Below are 21,450 nucleotides of genomic sequence, written 5' to 3' on the forward strand. Positions count from 1 at the left end.
AGTTCTTGGAAACTGAAGAGATTTCATTTGGAGTGTAATTCAGAATTCTTGACCATAGTCCTGAGAATAGGGAGCCATGTCTTTACAACATTTGTGCTTTCATGCTCACAGTGCTCAAGACATTTAGTCAGCACTCGTCCACACGGGAAGGCACGTGGTCCTGTGCACTGCACACAGCTCCAGGGACAGGCTGCCCATGGTCCTGGCTGTTGGGCTGACTCCCCATCTTTCTGGGCCTTGGTATAGACATCCATAAAATGCAGACATCTCTTTCAAAGAGTTGACTAAATGAACAGGTGCATGGTGAAGTACTTACAGAATGTCTGACTTTATGCTAAGCAGTTTTTTATTATGTCAAATCTATATATTTGACTAACTTAAATAGATACTTTTTGATTAACCATTAAGAGTTAATTTTACATTTTTAAGCAAAAGAAAAGTGAATATGGGTAATCTATCTGATTGTCAATTTCCTCCCCAGCATTTGAACAAAACCTACAATACAGATGTTCCTCTGGTTCTAATGAACTCTTTTAACACAGATGAAGATACAAAAAAAATATTACAGAAGTATAGTCATTGTCGTGTGAAAATCTACACTTTTAATCAAAGCAGGTACGAGGAATAAATACTGAACTCTGGGGTTATTATTTCTGGGAAGGAAAGAGACTTTGTCTTGTTTATTTACAGCAGCCTCAAGATGTGCCTGTGCCAAAGACCAACATTTGCAAGAGTTTGCAGCCTTTAAAGACATAATATTTGCTAATAAATATGTGACTATTATAAATCACTCTGCAGTTCTGTCACTTCTTAAAGTTCTTAAAAGAAGTATCTGTTTGGGTCTTATGTTGAACTCTGTTCCAAATATTTTGAGGATAGTTTAGGATTTTACTTTTCGGAGGGCATATTTGGTCTCCAGGTGTGTTTGTGAAAATCTTTCTATATTGTACAATATTGATAACTTTCTTTCCTATGGGAAGGGATGTCCTCAAAATGCTGAATAGGCTTGGGGATATTTGAATTAATTCTGGAGAAAATCTTCTGCTTGTGGAGAAGAGAGTAAAAAGAAATTCAGATAATGAGTTGCGATGAAGCCCAAGTAACGGGGAAACAAAGCTTCCATTTAAGGATAGAAACAGGTCTATATGAACTTGTACTGGAGGAATATTCTTAAGTTGTACCATTAGTTGCTTATTTCTTTTTCCCTCCCCAAATCTATTTTCCCATGGGATACAGATGCTTTACTTCCATGTTCTGATTGTCTTTAGTCTGTTACAGTGCTAGTGGCTCTGTTTCCCTCCTTCTCCATCTCCAGCACTGACCTGTGTTCTCCCTAGAGGAAGGCAAATGTCCCCGGACGCTAACTTGCTGCTAATTTTCTGGAACAGATAAAGAACCACCCTTGAATATACCTTAAGAATCGGCAGCTTTTCCCAAATAGGATCTCAAGGAAAAGAAAAATTCCACAACTAAATAAGTTTGAGAGAAATGATTTAAATATAACCCCCCTCTGGGAGAGTCATAAAACATATTAATATAGTACAGGTCTTACCATCTGTATGACCATGGAATACTTTTATGCAGCAACTTTTACTTTCTAGAGAACATATTTTAGAAAATACAGATATGAGGGATTTTCTTAAATGGAATCACCTATCATTTTTTATTATTGATAGACTCAGGAAAGGAGGGACATTTTATTTAATTTTAATGCATTGTTTTACTTGAAGATCTGGGATGCTCTACAGAGTTAATATTGAAAAATAACTCCCCCCCACTTTTTTTTTTTTAAAGGTATCCAAGGATTAATAAAGAATCTTTACTGCCTGTGGCAAAGGATGTATCTTACTCAGGAGAAAATACTGATGCTTGGTACCCCCCAGGTCATGGTGATATTTACGCCAGTTTTTACAACTCTGGTTTGCTCGATACTCTTATAGGAGAAGGCAAGGAGTATATTTTTGTGTCTAACATAGATAATCTGGGTGCCACAGTGGATCTTTATATTCTTAATCATCTAATGAACCCACCCAATGGGAAACGCTGTGAATTTGTCATGGAAGTCACAAATAAAACGCGAGCGGATGTAAAGGTAAATACTAAGAGGAAGCAGTTTGGGGATTCAGATCTTCACATTTTATAGCTTATACAGTTCAGACTTTTTTCTTTTCACTTGAAAGTCTATTTTTCAAGCAGAACAGATTTCCATTTGGCAACATCATAGTAAGACAAAGTGAAATGGTATTCTATGGTATACCTTGAGTTCTGTCCGTATTATAAATCCAGAGATACTAGTACTAAAAGTATCTTTAGTTTTAAAATATATATCAGTAATTTTAACTGAAAACAGTTCCATGTATTTCATAGGATGAATCTGAAACATGTGAAAACACTTCAGTAAATTTGTTCAGATTTTAATATTCTTTCAGTTTGGTTTTTAAGTGTTTCTGTTCGTCTCTTTAATGAAAATGTACTATTTTTGCTTATATTTCTATTTTTTTGGTTTTGTCCCTTTAATATCTCTGTAGTTACAAAAAACATACAAACAAACAAAAAACAAATGCAGTTTTAATGCAAAGCAGAGATTTAATTTTTACCTTGTGTGTTTGGTGGTCATGACCCTTGAGTTTTGATGAAATGACATGTGAGGTTTTATGACTCAGGCACAGGGAGTAAAAAAAAGTGGGTAGTGTGTGAATTCTAAAACAGTATGGCTCTGGCTGGGTTTTACACCTCCTGCAAACATCACTCTCTGCCCACACTGCCATGGCCTACTGGCTCCAAGAACATCTCCAGGCCGAGGCCACTTGGGGTTGCCTTTGGCCTCTTGTGTTTCTGTCTTCCCCTTTCTCAACCCCTTTCCCAGAGCCAATCAGAGCAGGATTTGTGGTAGAAGGACTGTTTGGTGCTGAGTGGTAGTTTGGAGATAAAAGGAATTCCTGTAACAGCCCTTAGGAGTGAGGAAGACCCTCATATCCTTCCAGGACTTTATGCACAAGCCATCTAAAACAATAGACAATCTGAATTGTTTTCTTTGGTTCTGCCTTTAAATGTGTTGCTTTTGTATTACAGATAAAAGCATCGCAGTGATTCTTATAAAAACCGTAGTCTATTAACATGGTAGTGAGTTGTGATTGGGAGATGCCGAGGTACTCACTATTTTCTGCCTTTCTAGGGTGGGACACTCACTCAGTACGAAGGGAAACTGAGACTGGTGGAAATTGCTCAAGTGCCAAAAGCACACGTCGATGAGTTCAAGTCTGTATCAAAATTCAAAATATTTAACACAAACAATTTATGGATCTCTCTTGCAGCAGTTAAAAGACTGCAGGAGCAAAATGCCATTGACATGGAAATCATTGTGAATCCAAAGGTAAGCCACAGTTTCAGCCCATTGAGCTCTTCCTGGTCCATATGATCATGCTAGGCCGCACAGACTCCCTGCCTGTTGCCTGTGGTCCATCTGTTCTGTTCTGTTGTCACTCTTTTTGCCTAGTTAGTCTCCCCAGTTCCTGGTTCTGTCTGCCAGGATCTGTGCTTGTCCCAGTGGTGTGCCAAGCCATGGTGCCCTTTATTTGATCCTGGACCACGGTAGTAGAAAGAGCACTGGACCCAGAAGTTGAGAACCTACCTTAGTCTCAGCTGTTGCTCTGATGCTTACAGGCCATTGGCAGGTACCTTGCATGAGTAATTTGAACTTTCAGTTCTTCATCAGTAGAATGGAAATACTACTTAAAAGAATAAAGCCTGAAAAGAGACATGTATAAAGACATGTATAAAAGCCTGGCATATGGTAGGCTCAGTAAATGTCAGTTCTGAGCATGTGGTAGGCTCAGTTAATGTCAGTCCTTGAAATTCTGTTTCTTTCATTGACTCCCTGAAACCAAATATTAACTAGCCCACATGGAACTAACTTGTAGCTGTCTAAAACTTGTGTCTCTCCCCAATCCTCCTTTCTTACAGACTTTGGATGGAGGCCTGAATGTTATTCAATTGGAAACTGCAGTAGGAGCTGCCATTAAAAGTTTTGAGAATTCTTTAGGTATTAATGTTCCTAGGAGCCGTTTTCTGCCTGTCAAAACCACATCAGATCTCTTGCTTGTGATGTCAAACCTCTATAGCCTTAATGCAGGATCCTTGACAATGAGTGAAAAGCGGGAATTTCCTACAGTACCCTTGGTTAAATTAGGCAGTTCTTTTACAAAGGTACGCATTTCTTAAATGTTTAATTATAAAGACATGATAGACATGTGAAAAGGACTTAATTACAGTCTCCACTGTTGATGTCTTGTATTCTGCCATCTTTGGTTTCTTTTAAAGGGATCAGTTGTAGACATAACTTACTTTTGAAACCTGATTGTAACATTAAAATCTGTAACATTTCATTTTATGTCTTTGCCTAGATCACAAATTCTTTCATTGGTTAATTCTGGTTTAACAAATATTTTTCGAACCCTCACCATGTGCTGTGCAGTGTTCTGGGTGCTGGGGACTTAGCAGTAAACAAAACAGAATAAAATCCCTATCTTCATGGAATTAGCAAAAATAAAGCCAGGCAATAGAAAATGCTGTGGAGAAAAATTAAGCAGGTTGGGGAATAGGGAATGTAGAGGTAGGTGATGGTGTGATTTGACATAGGGTGGCCAGAGATGGCCTAGCTCACTGAGCACTTGAGTACACCATGGAGATATCTGGGGCAAAAGTGTTCCAGGCAGGGGGAATAAATAGCAAGTAGAGTAAAAGCCCACCCTAACATGGTAAGGAGAATCCAAAAAAATTAATCACATAAAAGACTAATGAAGTGACAGGGATGAGTCTCTGTGGCTGGGCTGCCTAGTCCTGCCAGGTCATGCATGTCTATTCTAGTCCTCGTGACCTCTTGGACCTGGTATGGATGTGTTTGCCAGTTTATATATTGAAGAGGGTAATTCTGGATCCTGTGGGTGGCTGGGACTTCCAGGATAGCTTCAGGGATTTATGAGTTTCCCTGATCTTTAGTGCCTCTTTTATCAGCCTAGTTGGACTGGGAGGATACTGATGATGTAAGGATCTACTGACCTTCCCTGTCCTGATTTGGAATTGCTGAACATTACCCCATCTTAGCCTCACCCTCCCTTCCTCTTCCCGCCCTCTTCCTGCTTGCGGGAGGTAAGCACTTTAGCTGCCTCATTTTGAAAAGAGGGGCTGAGTGGACCAATAACCAGTTGCTCTGAAGAACATGTCTTAGAGACATCAAGGAGCACAATGTGGCTAGAGCAGAGTGAGCAAGTTGAGGGGTGGGGGTGGGTAACTGGTCAGAGCGAGTGGGCCAGATTACCTCTGTAAGTTTTGGGGGAGTTTTGTTTTTCTGGTAGATGAGAAGCCATTGAAGAGTTGTGAGCTGAAGGGTGAAGTGATTGCTCTGGTGGCTCTTGAGCAAAGATGGAATGTGGGAGCCCAGAGAGAAGGCTGGTGCAGGAATCCTGGTGAGGAAGCGGTGGCTTGGACTGGGGTAGAAACAGTGAAGATAGTAACAAGTGTTTCATTATGGAGGTATTTTGAAAATTGTACCTACAGAATGTGCTGTTGGAATAGATAGGAGGGTCAGAGAGGTTAAGAGGAGAGGAGTAAGGATGACTCCAGGGTTTTTGGCCTGAACAACTGGAAGCATGGAATTGCCATTAACTGAGATGGCAAAGGCTTGGGTGGGTAGATTTAGGGAGAGTGGGGATGGAGTTCAATTTTGCAGATAATTTTGAGGTGCCTATTAGACTTTTAAGTGGAGAAAGTTGAATAGGTAGTTGGTTATGTGAGTTAGTAAACTTGGGAGTGGTCAGTTTATAGCTGTTTCAAGCCATGAGAAAAGAGTTGAGCAAGCCAGCACATGTAAGTGGCAAAAAGGTTTAAGAACTAAGAGCTCTGAATCATTTCTGGTATAAAGGATGGGGGTGACATAGATGAAGCAGCAAAGGTGACTGCAGACTGCAGATGAGGAATTAAGGAACTGGGTATAAAACCATGAGTGTGTGTCTTGAAAGCCCTTGAAGAAAATGTTTCAAGAAAGAGGGAATGATCATCTGTGTTATCATATGCTGCTACTGATTCAAGGTGAAGCCTGAATATTCAGTATTAGATTTATAAATATGGAGGTTTTGACTGGAGTGGATTAACAATTGTAGATGTAATTAATGCCACTGAACTGTATGCTTCAAAGTGGTTAATACAGAAATTTTTATGTCGTATATATCTTACCAAAGTGAAAAAGGGGGGCGGGGGCTGGAATTTGAAGGAATAAGTATAGATACTCATTCAAATTTCTGCTGTAAAAAGCAGAGAAATGGGGAAAATGACCCATAGAGAAGGGATCTAATGCAGAAGTGGAAAGGTTAGCCTTAGGGAGGGGTAGAAATAGTTCAGCCTCAGTATTAGGAGGGGTGAGAGTAATAGGCTCTAGGGGGGCAAGCATGTGGTAGTGCTGGTGGAAGCCAGTGGAAGTTTTCTGATTACTTCAGTTTTTCTCAGTGAAACAGGAAATAAGGCCCATAAAGGACAATCACTAATGCTTGTAAATCTAAGAAGATAAGAGACAAAGATATAGTGATGATTTATAATTTGTGCTGCTGTTCTTCTTGAAAGATATTTTATTTCTGAATTCTGCCCATGCCATAATGACCATAATGTCACAAGTCAAGCTACCTTGTTAAAACCCATTTTTTTCTGTTAACTCATTTTTAAAACAGTGCATATGCTTCTGTTTTCCTTAAGGTTCAGGATTACCTAAGGAGATTTGAAAGTATACCAGATATGCTTGAATTGGATCACCTCACTGTTTCAGGAGATGTGACATTTGGCAAGAATGTTTCATTAAAGGTGTGTTGTTTGGATGAAAATTATAGTTCTTTATAGTTTTGCAAAACAGATTTCATTATTTAGTTCTAAATTTGCTTTATTTTAAGGAGTACTTCTTAGTCTGTACTGGATATACGTAAGATACACATTTTTAAAATGAATAGATTGTCACATGAATTAGGTTACCACAAAATTTAATATTAATACTATAGTTAAGATACAGCTATTAATTGTTGTATATAGAAATTATGTGAAAAAATAGCATTCACATTAGAAGGCAAGCACTAATAACTGAACTGCTATTTATTGAACTGTGACAATCTTTAAAATAGGATTACCAATAAATTAGCTTTAGCTCACTAAAGATAATTATTTGAATCTGCATGAAAGTAGAAAGAGTAGAAAGTATACTGAAAATGGTCTCTTCCTGTTATATGTAATCTCTGGTCATCAGTATAAATACGTTCATTCATATTATTATAGTTACTTGGGTATTTTGAGTATCACTCCAGCCTAGCATAAGAAATAGGAAGAAATATGCGTAGAAGTATTAAAGCTCAGAACCAAAAATACAAACAGCTGTTTCCTAATCAAGTAATTCTTTAAAGATCTCCCACTTCATGTGTTTGTTCCCATTAAAGCAACTTAGGTGAAGAACTTCTTGAAAAAATTAAAGAAAATATATTACTTTATTGCTGACACTACCTATACAATCTTACTTAAGCCATGAAAAATGTATCAGTAAACTGTTATTTAAAAAAAAAAAGCTCATATGTAAATGTAAACCAGCACCTTTTAGTTTGCATCCGAAGGTTGGATAAGGCTGGTTCCATTTCAGGCAGGCATTCACAAGAGCCAGGCCTGCTGTTAGCACTGAGTCCCCTTCCCACTGTTGGTATCTTTACCTCTGATAAGGAGGCAAGGAGTCTAGGGCCTGTCAAGATTACTACAGAAGGACACATTACAATTCTCCTTAACATGTTGTTTTTCATGTTTAATGTTTATAAATACAGTTACTCCATTGTAAAAGCAGTTTTACATAAACTAACTAATTTTAATAGAATCAGTTGCATTTTGGTTGCAGTTGCAAAGTACACTCTTGCTTTTTGTTTTCCCTGTCACTTAGGGAACAGTTATCATCATCGCAAATCATGGTGACAGAATTGACATCCCACCTGGGGCAGTATTGGAGAACAAGATTGTATCTGGAAATCTTCGCATCTTGGACCACTGAACTGAAAAATACTTGTACACTTTATACTAATTATGGGCTAAATAGTTTCTTACAATGAAATGTTCTCTAGGATTCTAAAATAGGCAGGTACTTTTCTGATTAAAGGTTACTGTACCTTGCTGTGTTAATTTTTAAAGTAGAGTTTTCTGCAGTATGCTTTTTAGACTAAGAAAAGCACAGACGGAAGCAATACTTTTCTTTTTTAAAAGAGAATCCTGAAAGTTCATCTTAAAGTGCAATATTGTTTAATCTTAAAACTGGGGTAGTTCTGCTGGAAGATCCTTTACAGATGCCTCAGTAATGGTCACTTTGAATTGCTTGTGATTTCAAAAATAAAGCTGTGAAGCAATACATGTATACACTTCTGCTTTTCAAGGATAACTTTATGAAATGGTGAAATAAAATGGTTTGCTCTTACTAGACAATTACATACATGAGTTGGAAAATTTGCTCCTAGAATATTTAAGTTCTTGCCAGTATCTAGTACCTCTCATCTTGTTCTAAAGCTGGGATATTTGCCATGCTTTCCATAGACTTTCCATTTATTGAAACAAAGTGGTGTTTCTTTTCCTAGCTGAAATGGGTGGGTGGGCAGAGGTTGGGCATTTCTATCACATCTCTGTTCTCTAGCCTAGTGGGATGGGGGCAGGGTTGGTAGTATAACTTTATAAAATGTTCCCTTTCTTTGAAGCTTCTTTCTTGAAAGGTGCTTGTCACTGAAAAATGTTCATGCATCACCTTTCAAATCAAGTCTGCTGGAAGGTCAATTGTGCCTTTTCTCTACACTCAATCACATTTTCCAATTTCTGCATACTTGTTTTGAGTCGGCTGCTTTTATTTATTTTAAAATATGCTGTATACTATTAAAAGAAGTTGTCTTTTAAAGTCTAGTAATTTTTTATAGCTTTATTTTATACAGTTTATGAACCAATGACATACTCCTATAATGATAAACACACTTTCCTTTTAGGAAACTGAAGAGCACAAAATAAAACTATTTCATTGTACATAATCACCACAAGGTTAGGCACTCTAACAGGGTAGGCAAGATTCTCAGTGTGAGGTGAGGCACAGGCACTTCATTTGTAGAGTGCTGCTGATTCTAATTTTGAAGGTAGGTGTTAATAAAAAATCTTTAAAGAACTTAACTCATCACCTTATATTTCTGGCTCCAACACAGCAGTCAATATTTTTAAAAGTTCTTTTTCTCCCTGGTCTTTGTTCACACCAAAATTAACGTAAAAACAAGAATCCAAGGGGGCCATTCTTCATGTGTTAACTAAATGTTAAAATCTGTCATAAGGCAGATTTTAAATTCATATTCTTCCCTCTGCTACAAATAAAAAGAAAAAACCCTTCATACTTTTATAAAAATACAGCAGTTATACTGCAGCCTTTTGTAAGCCACTTCTTTTTACTATTTAAGTTAGTGGTTGAACAAATAAATGCAAGTATATTATTCTTTATTACTTGTGATCAGGCTTTCATGTATTTAGACTTAAATCCAGCTGATAAATGATGGTGGTAGAAAGATTTGATATGTGACACACAAAGCCTGAAACTTGGCATTGGTCACTAAAACAAAAATTGAATTCCTAAATCCAAGCAATCAAAAGAGGTTTTATTTTTTATAGAAAGATCTGTAAAAAAATAATTTTTCAAATAGCTTTACTTTCATAGAGAAAACTTTCTACAGAGATTGACTACGATTTTTAATATTTTAAATTGTACCATCATTAAATAAGGTGGGATACCATATGAATTTCATTGCACTGGAAGAAATGCAAAGCATTTTTTTTTTTTAATATAAAGTATACAGAGCATTCTAGTCAACTACAGCTGTGTTACAGCTATGTGTTCTTTTGGATTTGGTCCAAAGAAACCTGAGTCTGTTTCCAGAGAGAATGAAAAATGTTATAGACACCTGATCAGTTATTCCTCACTAAAGGATGCACCAAAATGGCATTCCTTATATAAGATTCCACTGAAGTCAGTTTCCCAGCACTGATACTTTACTTTTCCCCTTCCCCTACCCCTGTTCTCTTTGGGTTCCAGGTTCAGTTCTTGAGTCACAGGCGTCCAGATATTCTTCACACGTGTATCTCCCATGGTCAGATGACCTACTTTAAGTTTTCCAGTAGGTCATCACCTCTTCTGTTCCCAGATCTCGGCCATATTTAGGTCCAAATCTTGAAGGCCTTTTAAGGCTTGAAGATTTCCAGTGTAAAAAGCTACATCTGCTGTGACCAACCTAAATATTGGAAAGAAAATTTATTTTTTCATACTTTGAATCTGGATAATTAAAGTAGCAACACTCACAGAATGAGAGTCCTAGCCTAGCTGTTAGAATATTAACTACAATTCAGATTTCCTAGGAGCCTATTGTCATAACATTTCTCTTAACAGGCATCCTGCTAGCACAATTAGGACATTTGATGCTTTATTTTAACAACAAATGTCTAGAAAAGGAATAAACCAATGCATATTGGAGTCAGTTTCAAAATAAATTCTTCCTAGTAAAATAATTTTTTAAATCAGATTCATTTTAAAACAGTATGAATTAAGGAGAAGATAACAGGTTAAAGTAAACAGGTTAAAGTACAATGTTTTAGATAGGTTATCACTAGAGTACACATGGATGTGATTAAAATACTGAAATCAAGGCAAAGACAAGTTTTCCATAGCTCCATCTTGAGTTAAGAGAAGGCTGGGACTGATGCTACTAGAAAGAAGAAAACTCAAAACTGATAATGTAACAATGAAAAGGGAAATAACTTTTGAGTACTGAGCTGTCACAATGTCTATACCTGAGAGAACTCTTCCTGTAGACACTGAACTATTTAAGAATAACCAGGAATTATTTACTCTTTAACTTGCTAAAAAAAATAATCTTAGAAAATGTCAAATACATTGATGTTACTGCTGTGTTCAATTGTAATCTCATTTTTCAACGTTAGGTATATCCTGAGGCTCAGTAAAAGATTTAGAAAATGTCAGGAGAATTGTTAAGAGGGTGCAAATATATGGAAGAGCTTAATATATGGATGGCAGATTTTTAATTGCTTATTAATTTTAAAATTAGATATTTTCATAAGCAACTAAAAATGTCTATAGGGCAATGATGCTTCCTAACTCCCACCATAAAATACCTCAAGTACAGGACAACTAAGGGCCTTTATGCATGATCATTTCCCAGTGTGGCAATTAGGTTCTTAGAACACATGCGGGATACAGCTCATACAGTTCATTTGAAAACAGTATTGTTTCACTTTACAGATAATTAAATAATTATGTGAAATAATTATGAAATAATGAGTTTGAACTTTTACTAGCTTATCAATGCACAGACTCCTAACTGTATAAAAGGAAAAAAGTTTTATTCTGTATAAAATGTTCAGCTTTCTACTTGGTCTCAGCCAATACAACTTATAGTCCCATCATGTTACTTGAGGTGTCCTTGCCTTGCAAATGGGATGCAATAAATGTTGGTGGAATAAGTGAAGTTCCTCATATAGAAGTACAGTTCAATCATGAGTTAAGTATACAATCAATAGTTTGCTAATGATTATCTTTTTTTAAATGGTAAGATCAGGTGCTCAAAAAAAGAAACTAGTCTTGGCCAGATGTGTTCTCTTGATGGCCTGGTGGGTAGGTTGCTTAAGCCTCACCAGCAGCAGCCCCAGATAGGCTTTATGTGTGCCATGGTACACACTCAGCTCTAAGGCTCTATGACAAACAAGTGAGCATCAACTCAGCCCTTGCTCCCTGTGAGCATCAACCAAGCTCCTGCTCCCTGGGCCCACCTGCAGTGACCTCCACACACTCAAAATGGAACAACTTAAGTTATTCTTGCCTCAAACCACCTCAACTGTAACATAAAGGGCCCTACTTACCACTGTGTGGAAGTTGTTTTAAGCTTTCTGATCTTCATATATTTTCTGTGAATTTAATTTTTTTCTCTGCTTTTTCTTTTTAACCTTTATTTCATACCTTTCACTATTTTATCTCTTCCATTAAAAAAATGGCATTCAGTAATTTTGGCAGTGTAGGGGAATAAAAGTGCCGTCTGGAGACTAACTGCCTTGGTTTGAATGCTGCTCTGCTATTTCCTGTGTAACCTCAGTTCTCACTTCTGTGTCTCATTTTCCTCAGTTCTAAAATGGCAACAATGGTACCTAGTAAGTTCAGAAATAAGAAAATGCTTACAAAGGGCTTGGTCTAATACCTGGCACAGAACAATCAATGATCCGCACTAAGAAAAAGAAGCTGTTTACTCACCTGTTCAGTCCCTGAAGCAATTCCTCCACTGACATTGCTGTGACCCACAAGGAAAATGTCACTTGGGAAATCACTTAGTAAGTACTTACAAAAATAAAAAACCACCTTACAGAATCTAGCTTTTTTATGCCTGATCGTAGTGATGACTTAGCTGAATGAATTGGTAGGCAAACAGTATCTCTCTAAACTACTCACAATCCAGTTTCTTTAGGAAGAAATAAATAATCTAAAATTCATGATTCCAAAATCTATATAATGCCCTACCAGCTTATCTGCAAGTGGCTTTTAGAGCAGAGGAAAATAGGCAATAATTGGCATTTAAAGACTGCCTCACAGATTTTAGTGTTTACATTTATAATACTCGTTTTATTCTCAAAATAGTCCTGGAAAATAGATACTACTGTTACCCCATTTTATAAATGGAGAGTTGAGGCTTAGAGTGACTGAGGGAAATGGTTGCTTATCTGGGGCCTGGAGCACGTGTGTGTGTGTGTGTGTGTGTGTGTGTGTGTGTGTGTGTGTGTGTGTGTGTGCTGGCAGGCTCACTCTCCTGCTTTCAGCAGTTCTGAGATTTCATACCTTTGTCAGGAAGGATAGGTTCAATTAAGGGAGGAAAGAGCAGAAAGCTGGACTTGGTCCTATTTTTCCATGAATATTTCTCAAAGCCAAGGGGAAAATGGGTTAAGTGATAGGGCAACTCTGATTTCTAAAGGAGTAAAAATATATTTCTCCTCCTGCTTTTTGTTTTACCAATTGACAACCAATATATTTTATATCATTCTTCTGAAGGTGAATATAGTTTTTTAGAAATCTGATTTCAGTGTGGCTTAAACATATGTATTTTATGCACCCCTCAGGTAAATAGAAATGTCAACGCTCCGTGCATAAAAAATAGGGAGTGGCCTGATTAGATGTCTATTTTGATAAATATGGCTCCTGGGAATTTAGTGGTTTGTAAAAGAGAAGAGAGAATCTAGATAAGCCTAATTATTTTAAATAGCATAAGTTCTGGACTGCTGGATTCCTTAGGGCCAAGATGTTGTTCACAATCTTTAATATCTGCACTCTAATTGATATGTATCCCTGGACTTCCATATTTAACATTTCACCCACTGTTACATGGCAGAATTGAATAAGGATTTTATTTTTCATTTGAAACTTGTCTAATTTAGGCAGTTAAAAATCTAGAAAAAGAATCTAAATTTTCATGCTTCTTTTGAGATAAGATGATCAATAGTTAACACTGATTGAAGCTGACAACAACAATGGCTCAAAAAACACCAAAACTTTTCTAAGGTGAGGTTCCCATACTTTAAAATTAAACATCAAATTAACAAATATATTTTTCATATTAACAGCTAAGTTTAATAACACACCTATTTACACACAGCCTGCACAAGCGTATAGAAAATATATGCTTTACATCAAAGTGGCAAAACTTTGTTTGATAAAAGAGAACATGAAAGAAAAGCAGGTATTTGCAACACATAAAACCAACAAAGGGTTAGTATCACAGTATATTAAAAAATACAAAATCAAGAAAAAAGAGACAAAAGTGCTCAAGAAAGAAATGTGCAAAGAAAATGAATAGGAAAAATCTCAGATGAAGGCACATGAAAAAATAAACATATAAAAAGATGGTCAACATCAGAAAAATGTGAATCAAAACCAAGATCCATTGCCCCCAAACAGAATGGCAGTAACTAAGAAATTTAGCAATAGCAATGTTGGTGAAATGTGGAGAATAAACTTTTACAAACAACTGGTGGTGGTATAAACTTGGTTCAGATATTTTGGAGAGCAATCTGGCAATACCTAGTAGAGTGAAAATACACATGTGCTCTGATCCATTTGGTAGCTATATAATCTGTATAATTTAAAGAAATGTTCATACCAGTGAACATGTATAAAGATCTTTGTAGCATGGTTATAATGGAAAAAAGTAATGATCTAGAAATTTATCACTAGGGGAAATAATAGATGATTTAATATGGTCAATTAACGCAACAGAACACTACACAGAAGTCAAAAAACAGATGACTACTACACACATAAATTATTAACAATGTAAAAAATAAAAATATCTGCATATGCACAATATAACAAAATTTTTAAAAAGCACTATACAGTTCCTGCTGCCCATGCAAAAAAAAGAAAAAAAGTAAAAAGCACTACATATTTTTCATAGATAAAGAGATAATAAATGAGGACTAAAAGGAATCAGCCCAAATTCAGCAAAAATGTTGCTTGAGAGTTGAGGTGAGGGGTGATGGGCTAGAGTTGGGGTGAAGGGTACTTTGCCTTCATTTGAAATGCCACTTCTTTTATATGAATAACTTTTTTCAAGTGAAAATAAAATAACAATGATGAATTCTTGGTAGCAAGAATATAAGTATTTTATTATCGTATATGTCAGGGCACAGTATACATCTATATCAAAAGGCTTGAGGTTCTAAATATGCTATTTATCTTTTCAGGAGAAAAATTTCAACAGCAGGTACCAATTTTTTTTTTTTTTAACAAACAAAAAACTATATTTCAGGTGCAGCTTCATTCAGTGTTCCAACATAGTTACATTACATTTAGGTATTATTGTGCTGTCCATTTTTGAGTTTTTGTATCTAGTCCTGTTGCACAGTCTGTATCCCTTCAGCTCCAATTACCCATTATCTTACCCTGTTTCTAACTCCTGCTGGTCTCTGTTACCAATGATATATTCCAAGCTGATTCTCGAATGTCGGTTCACATCAGTGGGACCATACAGTATTTGTCCTTTAGTTTTTAGCTAGACTCACTCAGCATAATGTTCTCTAGGTCCATCCATGTTATTACATGCTTCATAAGTTTAGTCTGTCTTAAAGCTGCATAATATTCCATCGTAGGTATACGCCACAGTTTGTTTAGCCACTCGTCTGTTGATGGACATTTTGGCTGTTTCCATCTCTTTGCAATTGTAGATAATGCTGCTATAAACACTGGTGTGCAAATGTCCATCTGTGTCTTTGCCCTTAAGTCCTTTGAGTAGATACCTAGCAGTGGTATTGCTGGGTCGTAATCCATTCTGCCATTCTATGTCTTTTGATTGGGAAATTCAGTCCATTAACTTTTAGTGTTATTACTGTTTGGATAATATTTTCCTCTACCATTTTGGCTTTTGTATTATATATATCATATCTGATTTTCCTTCTTTCTACACTTTACTCCATACCTCTCTCTTCTGTCTTTTCGTATCTGACTCTAGTGCTCCCTTTAGTATTTCTTGCAGAGCTGGTCTCTTGGTCACAAATTCTCTCAGTGACTTTTTGTCTATAAATGTTTTAATTTCTCCTTCATTTTTGAAGGACAATTTTGCTGGATATAGAAGTCTTGGTTGGCAGTTTTTCTCTTTTAGTAATTTAAATATATCATCCCACTGTCTTCTAGCTTCCATGGTTTCTGCTGAGAAATCTACACATAGTCTTATTGGGTTTCCCTTGTATGTGACAGATTGTTTTTCTCTTGCTGCTTTCAAGATCCTCTCTTTCTCTTTGACCTCTGACATTCTAACTAGTAAGTGTCTTGGAGAACGCCTTTTTGGGTCTATTCTCTTTGGGGTGCGCTGCACTTCTTGGATCTGTAAATTTAGGTCTTTCATAAGAGTTGGGAAATTTTCAGTGATAATTTCTTCCATTAGTTTTTCTCCTCCTTTTCCCTTCTCTTCTTCTGGGACACCCACAACATGTATATTTGTGCACTTCATATTGTCATTCAGTTCCCTGATCCCCTGCTCAAGTTTTTCCATTCTTTTCCCTATAGTTTCTGTTTCTTTTTGGAATTCAGATGTTCCATCCTCCAGTTCACTAATTGTAGCTTCTGTCTCTTTAGATCTACCATTGTAGGTATCCATTGTTTTTTCCATTTTTTCTTCTTTGTCCTTCACTCCCATAAGTTCTGTGATTTGTTTTTTCAGATTTTCTATTTCTTCTTTTTGTTCAGCCCATGTCTTCTTCATGTCCTCCCTCAATTTATTGATTTGGTTTTTGAAGAGTTTTTCCATTTCTGTTCGTATATTCAGCATTAGTTGTCTCAGCTCCTGTATCTCATTTGAACTATTGGTTTGTTCCTTTGACTGGGCCATATCTTCAATTTTCCGAGCGTCATCCATTATTTTCTGCTGGTGTCTGGGCATTTGATCAGATTTCCCTGGGTGTGGGACCCGGCTGGTTGAAAGGTTTTTCTGTGAAATCTCTGGGCTCTGTTTTTCTTTTCCTGCCCAGTAGGTGGCGCTCGTCTGTCTGCGGGACCCACCAGTAAAAGATGCTGTGGCTCCTTTAACTTGCCAATCCGAATCTCGCAGTCAGCCCGGGAAACTGCGCGTGGAGGGGGGCGGTCGCCGGCCACCGCGGCTTGGGGGAGTGCCGGTCCAAATTGCCCAGCTGGCCCGAGATGCCAAGCGTGGCGGGAGGGCCCCGCTATCCAACGTTCCCAGTCAGACTGGGGAGCCACGTGCGTGGAGGGGACCCCAGTCGCCAGCCGCCCCGGCCGGGAAAACGCACGCCCCTCGGGTATCTCACCGCAGCGGATTCTCCCTGTCCGTTCAGCCGTTCCAGAATGGGGTACACTGTCTTTTTGGTCTCTGTCGTGGCTCCAGGAGCTGTTTCGTATTGTTTCTGTTTCTTTAGTTGCTTTTCTGGAGGAGGAACTAAGACCCGCGCGTCTTACTAAGCCGCCATCTTCTCCGGAAGTAGCAGGTACCAATTTTATAATACATTTGTACCATTTGACATGAAAAGGGATGTATATACACTGTCACCCATATGGTGTTCTTGTTGGAAATATCTGTGCGGTGGCATGATGCTATTACATTAATGTTGATTTTCTTAGAGGAGGCTATGGTGTTATGGCTGTACAGAAGAAGGCCCCTGTTTTTAGAGATGCATGATAAAGGATTTAACAGTTAAATTGCATGATGACTGCAGCATACTTTGGACCTTTGGCAAAAGGGAAGTGTGTGTGCGTGCACAAAGAGAGACATGGAGCATATGTGGTAAAACTGGTGCTTATTGAATTGTTCTTTGAACTTTTATGTAGCTTTGAAATTTTAAAAAATAATAATTCTCATAAAAAGAACCAGGTGACAATGAAAGAAGAGAAAATCAAATTTTTGCATAAAAATTCCAAAATTCAGTCTGACTGAAAGATTCAGCAGCCTGAACCTTCCAAATTGCTTTTCTGCCAAATTAATTCAGTATACTTTTTTAATGGCAAGGCCAACTTCTGACTCCAAGATACATTTTTTTCAGTTGTTCTTATGAGTTTGAGATTTAAACCTGAAATTCCTTTAACAGGAACCAAACATTTTTTCCCTAAAACTCCATGGGACAGGTAATGCACTAAGGAAATCATTTTAAGATACAACTAAATGATCAGCGCTTCATATTTTGTAAAATCTCCCTCCCATCTTTATCTTTATCTACCTTGTTCTTCACAAAATCCTACGAGGGAACTTTTATCATCATCCCTCTTTTTTAAGTTAAGAAGATTAAGGCTCAGAAGGGTAAGTGAATTATCCAAATTATACGGCTAGTAAGTAGCAAAATTAAGACTTAATCCAAGTTTTCTGATTCCAAATCTTACGTTTTTTCTTTTATATAAGATTATCTTAATAGTAATGCATACAATTTGTACAACAGCTTACATTAAAAATATATTTTATTTTTTAGATATACACACCACATACACATATATACACACTTAGACATTATATTTTGTAAACTGTGAAGAAAATAAGGCAGATTTTACCTTTTCATTTTATAAATAAAGCACAAGGTTCAGTGCTTCATGTGGTCTTTTTTTTCACATGCTCACACAACTACTAAGCAGGGTTTTAAAAGTTTTGTTTAGAGAGGAGAAGACTATTGGATACCTAACAAGGCCCTGCTAATCTAAAGTCTCATTTATAAACCATATATACAAATATATCATCTCCATATGGGTAGGAAAAGAAAAGGTAAAAGGCTGATTATTTCACAATTTTGAGCCCCAACATAATTACAGCAGAAAAAGCAAAGAATTAAGAATAAAAACCAATCATCAACACAATTCAATATGGTAGTAGGTGGAAAAAATAAGTTAAAAACATACCCATTCTGAGGTCCTCCATCATTTATCACATTTAAGTGAGATAACTGCTTTTTCAAGTGAAGTTTGTAACTTGTATTAATTCTTAAAAACAACATCTGGGAAAAAAATAAAATGAAATCTCTTAAAGTTCTATTGGAAGTAAAAGATGTAAATACCTGAGTTATCAATATTATTTGGAGAAACTATTCAAAAAAAACAAAACCTTTGCTTTGGCATTTTAAAATGTTCCTCTGAAACAATTAATTGCTATTTCACTAGGGTTTTTCTCCTTGGTTGGATAAAAGCTATTTTTTCCCTTCTTAAGTATTTCTTTTAAAGATTGAACTTATTGATGCCTTTCTAAGCACCTTGGAAGAACTCCTTTGGCTTGTGTCAGTGGGGTCAACCACAAAAGGTAAAACGAATAAAATGCAGTAGAAGATTTTGCAGTATATTAACTAGGAACATGATAGGGAAAAAAGGCGACAAGGTAGAGGCAAAGAAAGATGCAATTAATCTTTCTAAATTAATAAAATCACTTCAAAGTATATTATTGTTTCTCTCTGCAGTATTTGATGCAATGGGCCAATATTTCATGGCAAAATACATGACCTAAAATTATAAACAATTAATTTATAGAAAAGATTTTGTGGAATAATTTCTATAGAGGGAAAAATATATATCTATACATACACTTAAAATGATCTATAGAAAAGTTTTATGAAATTACCGGTATTCAAGTGGCAATACTCTGACATAAAACATTACTTTTGCCCAGTTTTGACAAGAGCACCCTATAAATCATGATGCACATAAAAACACACAAAGTACTTTTATGCCCAGCTCCCTAACATGGCTAAACCTTGCTCTAGATTTAGAACTTGGATGGCAAACCGAGAAGGTCAGGCTATCAGAGATGGAGGATCTTACATGTACAATGAGGATGGCTTGATTAGGAAGAAATGAGAATGGAAAAAGAGACCTTAGTTGGCGCTCCAGACCTTATGACACCCCCTCAGTTCTTGATGAGCCTCAAAGGATTTGGGTGATATTTAATCAGATGTAGGTATGATCAATGAAAACCTAGGGAAGCATGAAGAAAAATGGTACTAGCTATATAGGATGGAAGTCTGAGGTGGCACTGAAAGGACACCAGAGTAGGCAAGAGTCACTAAGAAAGCTATCTTCTGCTCTAACATAGCATTTCCATGTACTCTACCAATCAGAGACAAACTGAAAAAAACTTGTTTGAATAGCAAATATCCCAGTGAATGTTAAATTTATTAGCTAAACAACAATTAGGCTTGTGTCACAACACTGTATCATTTTACAACTAGGTTTGAATGTGATCATCTGGTACAGAGGGAATGGGTTGCAGCAGGAGGCTGGGGGGGAGGGATAAAAAAAAAAAGGACTGGGAAAAAAAGGAATACTTGAAGTACCAGGAGAGGGAAAAGAGGGGCTGGAGTTAGTGGTGTCACTAAAGAGCTAAGAGAACTCTAATAATATTTTCATAGGGGAGGGTACAGTACAGATGAAGGACGGATATTTCATAGGTGAAAGGTATCAAGGACTATCTATTTTGCTATATTTCCTAGTTTGTGCTTTTAATAGATTACTTATGATGATCTAACAAATCTTAACAATAATGCATTATTGATTGAGTTAGTTTATAATCTCATTAGTAACTCCATCCATGATTCCTCCCATATCCATTTGGATTATACTCACAGTGAGTAACATATTTTGCTACTCATTGATAAATGTCAACTTTGATTTTTGGCCTAATAACATAATGAATGATGTAAATGGAATCTGGTATTTCTGATACTTAATGGACAAACAGAAAGTCTGCTTTTCAGAATTACCGACCATATAGCAAAGCTATTACTCTGGCCTGTCAGAGCAAGGGGCATTTTAAAATTAGAAATTTTTATCCATGTCTCACTCATCAATATACGATTGAAAAAAATTATAACAATCATGGTGGAACAAGAACTAAGTATAACTGTGCTAAATGCATTTAAAAGCACCTCAATTCTGCATGTACATTATATGTTATATATTAAAAAGCAGTTTGAAGAATTGCTACTTACCTGTGTTTGTTCTTCTGGAAGGAGATCAAATATAGCTTCATGCATTTTTGCCATTTGCTTACAAATATTCCTGAAGCAGGCAGAGGGAACAGGAGCTTTCACCTCATACTGGCAAAGAAAGATACTAAGAATTATGATCATTGCTTTTGGACTGCATATTATCCCAACTCTTCACTGAGACAGTATGTTCTTTGCCTCTACATGTCTAATTCTGGTATAGTGCTCAAGTTTATACTTCATCTGTGATCTGTTACTTACTACAAATTAACAGATTACTTTGTAAACAGAATCTTACGGATGTATCAACATGAACACATCTGAAATCAATATAACTCTGTTAGAATTAAAAAGTCCTTTTTCTTTTGTAGGTGGACCAATATATAGTTAGCATATTTACTCTAAGATAAGAGAAGACTTTCTCAGCAACTTTCCATACTGAGAATTAAAACAAGTAAATTCATTTTACTATTCTTACATCTTGAATAATACAGTAGAATGATTTAGATAATAATCTTTGGGCTCACATTTTAGAATACACATAGCTTAAATTACATAGCATTTTTACTTATAAAACAAATTTGGGCTAAATAACCCATCAAAGGTGATGAGTTCCAATTACTGCTATAGAAGAATAAACACCATGTGACTAAACCAAGATTAGCAAAGTTATAACCATCTAAGGATTTGTTTCTCTTCAGCCTAGAAATATATCAAATGTCTCATATTTATATATTTAACAACAGCTTTGAGATATAATTCATATACCATAACATTTATCATTCTAAAATATAAAATTAATTGGCTTTTAGTAAATTCATGGCACTGCAGAACCATGATTGCTAATTTCAGAAGATTTTTATCACCCCCAAAAGAAGGTCCTACTGTACCTCATTCCTTTTTATGGGTGTATAA

The 21,450-nt window shown here is 36.5% G+C and overlaps 2 protein-coding genes across 7 annotated transcripts in view; one reads left to right on the top strand and one right to left on the bottom strand.

Moving 5' to 3' along the window:
• The window catches only part of UGP2 (UDP-glucose pyrophosphorylase 2), a 60,635-nt gene extending 52,145 nt beyond the window's left edge, over positions 1–8,490 (top strand). For all 5 annotated transcript variants that reach the window (XM_077134379.1, XM_077134380.1, XM_077134381.1 and 2 more), the window contains 6 exons: positions 482–615; positions 1,795–2,092; positions 3,176–3,373; positions 3,964–4,206; positions 6,745–6,849; positions 7,955–8,490. In XM_077134379.1, the coding sequence (XP_076990494.1) occupies positions 482–615; positions 1,795–2,092; positions 3,176–3,373; positions 3,964–4,206; positions 6,745–6,849; positions 7,955–8,062 (1,086 nt within the window). In that variant the 3' untranslated portion in view covers positions 8,063–8,490. The remainder of the gene's footprint in view (positions 1–481; positions 616–1,794; positions 2,093–3,175; positions 3,374–3,963; positions 4,207–6,744; positions 6,850–7,954) is intronic.
• VPS54 (VPS54 subunit of GARP complex) overlaps positions 7,990–21,450 on the bottom strand; it is a 177,840-nt gene continuing 164,379 nt past the window's right edge. For both annotated transcript variants that reach the window (XM_077134375.1, XM_077134374.1), the window contains exons 21-23: positions 20,539–20,646; positions 18,464–18,558; positions 7,990–10,313 (exon numbers count right to left, since the gene is read on the bottom strand). In XM_077134375.1, the coding sequence (XP_076990490.1) occupies positions 10,208–10,313; positions 18,464–18,558; positions 20,539–20,646 (309 nt within the window). In that variant the 3' untranslated portion in view covers positions 7,990–10,207. The remainder of the gene's footprint in view (positions 10,314–18,463; positions 18,559–20,538; positions 20,647–21,450) is intronic.

The sequence above is a fragment of the Tamandua tetradactyla genome, chromosome 17, assembly GCF_023851605.1.
Source record: "Tamandua tetradactyla isolate mTamTet1 chromosome 17, mTamTet1.pri, whole genome shotgun sequence".
Taxonomy (NCBI): Eukaryota; Metazoa; Chordata; class Mammalia; order Pilosa; family Myrmecophagidae; genus Tamandua; species Tamandua tetradactyla.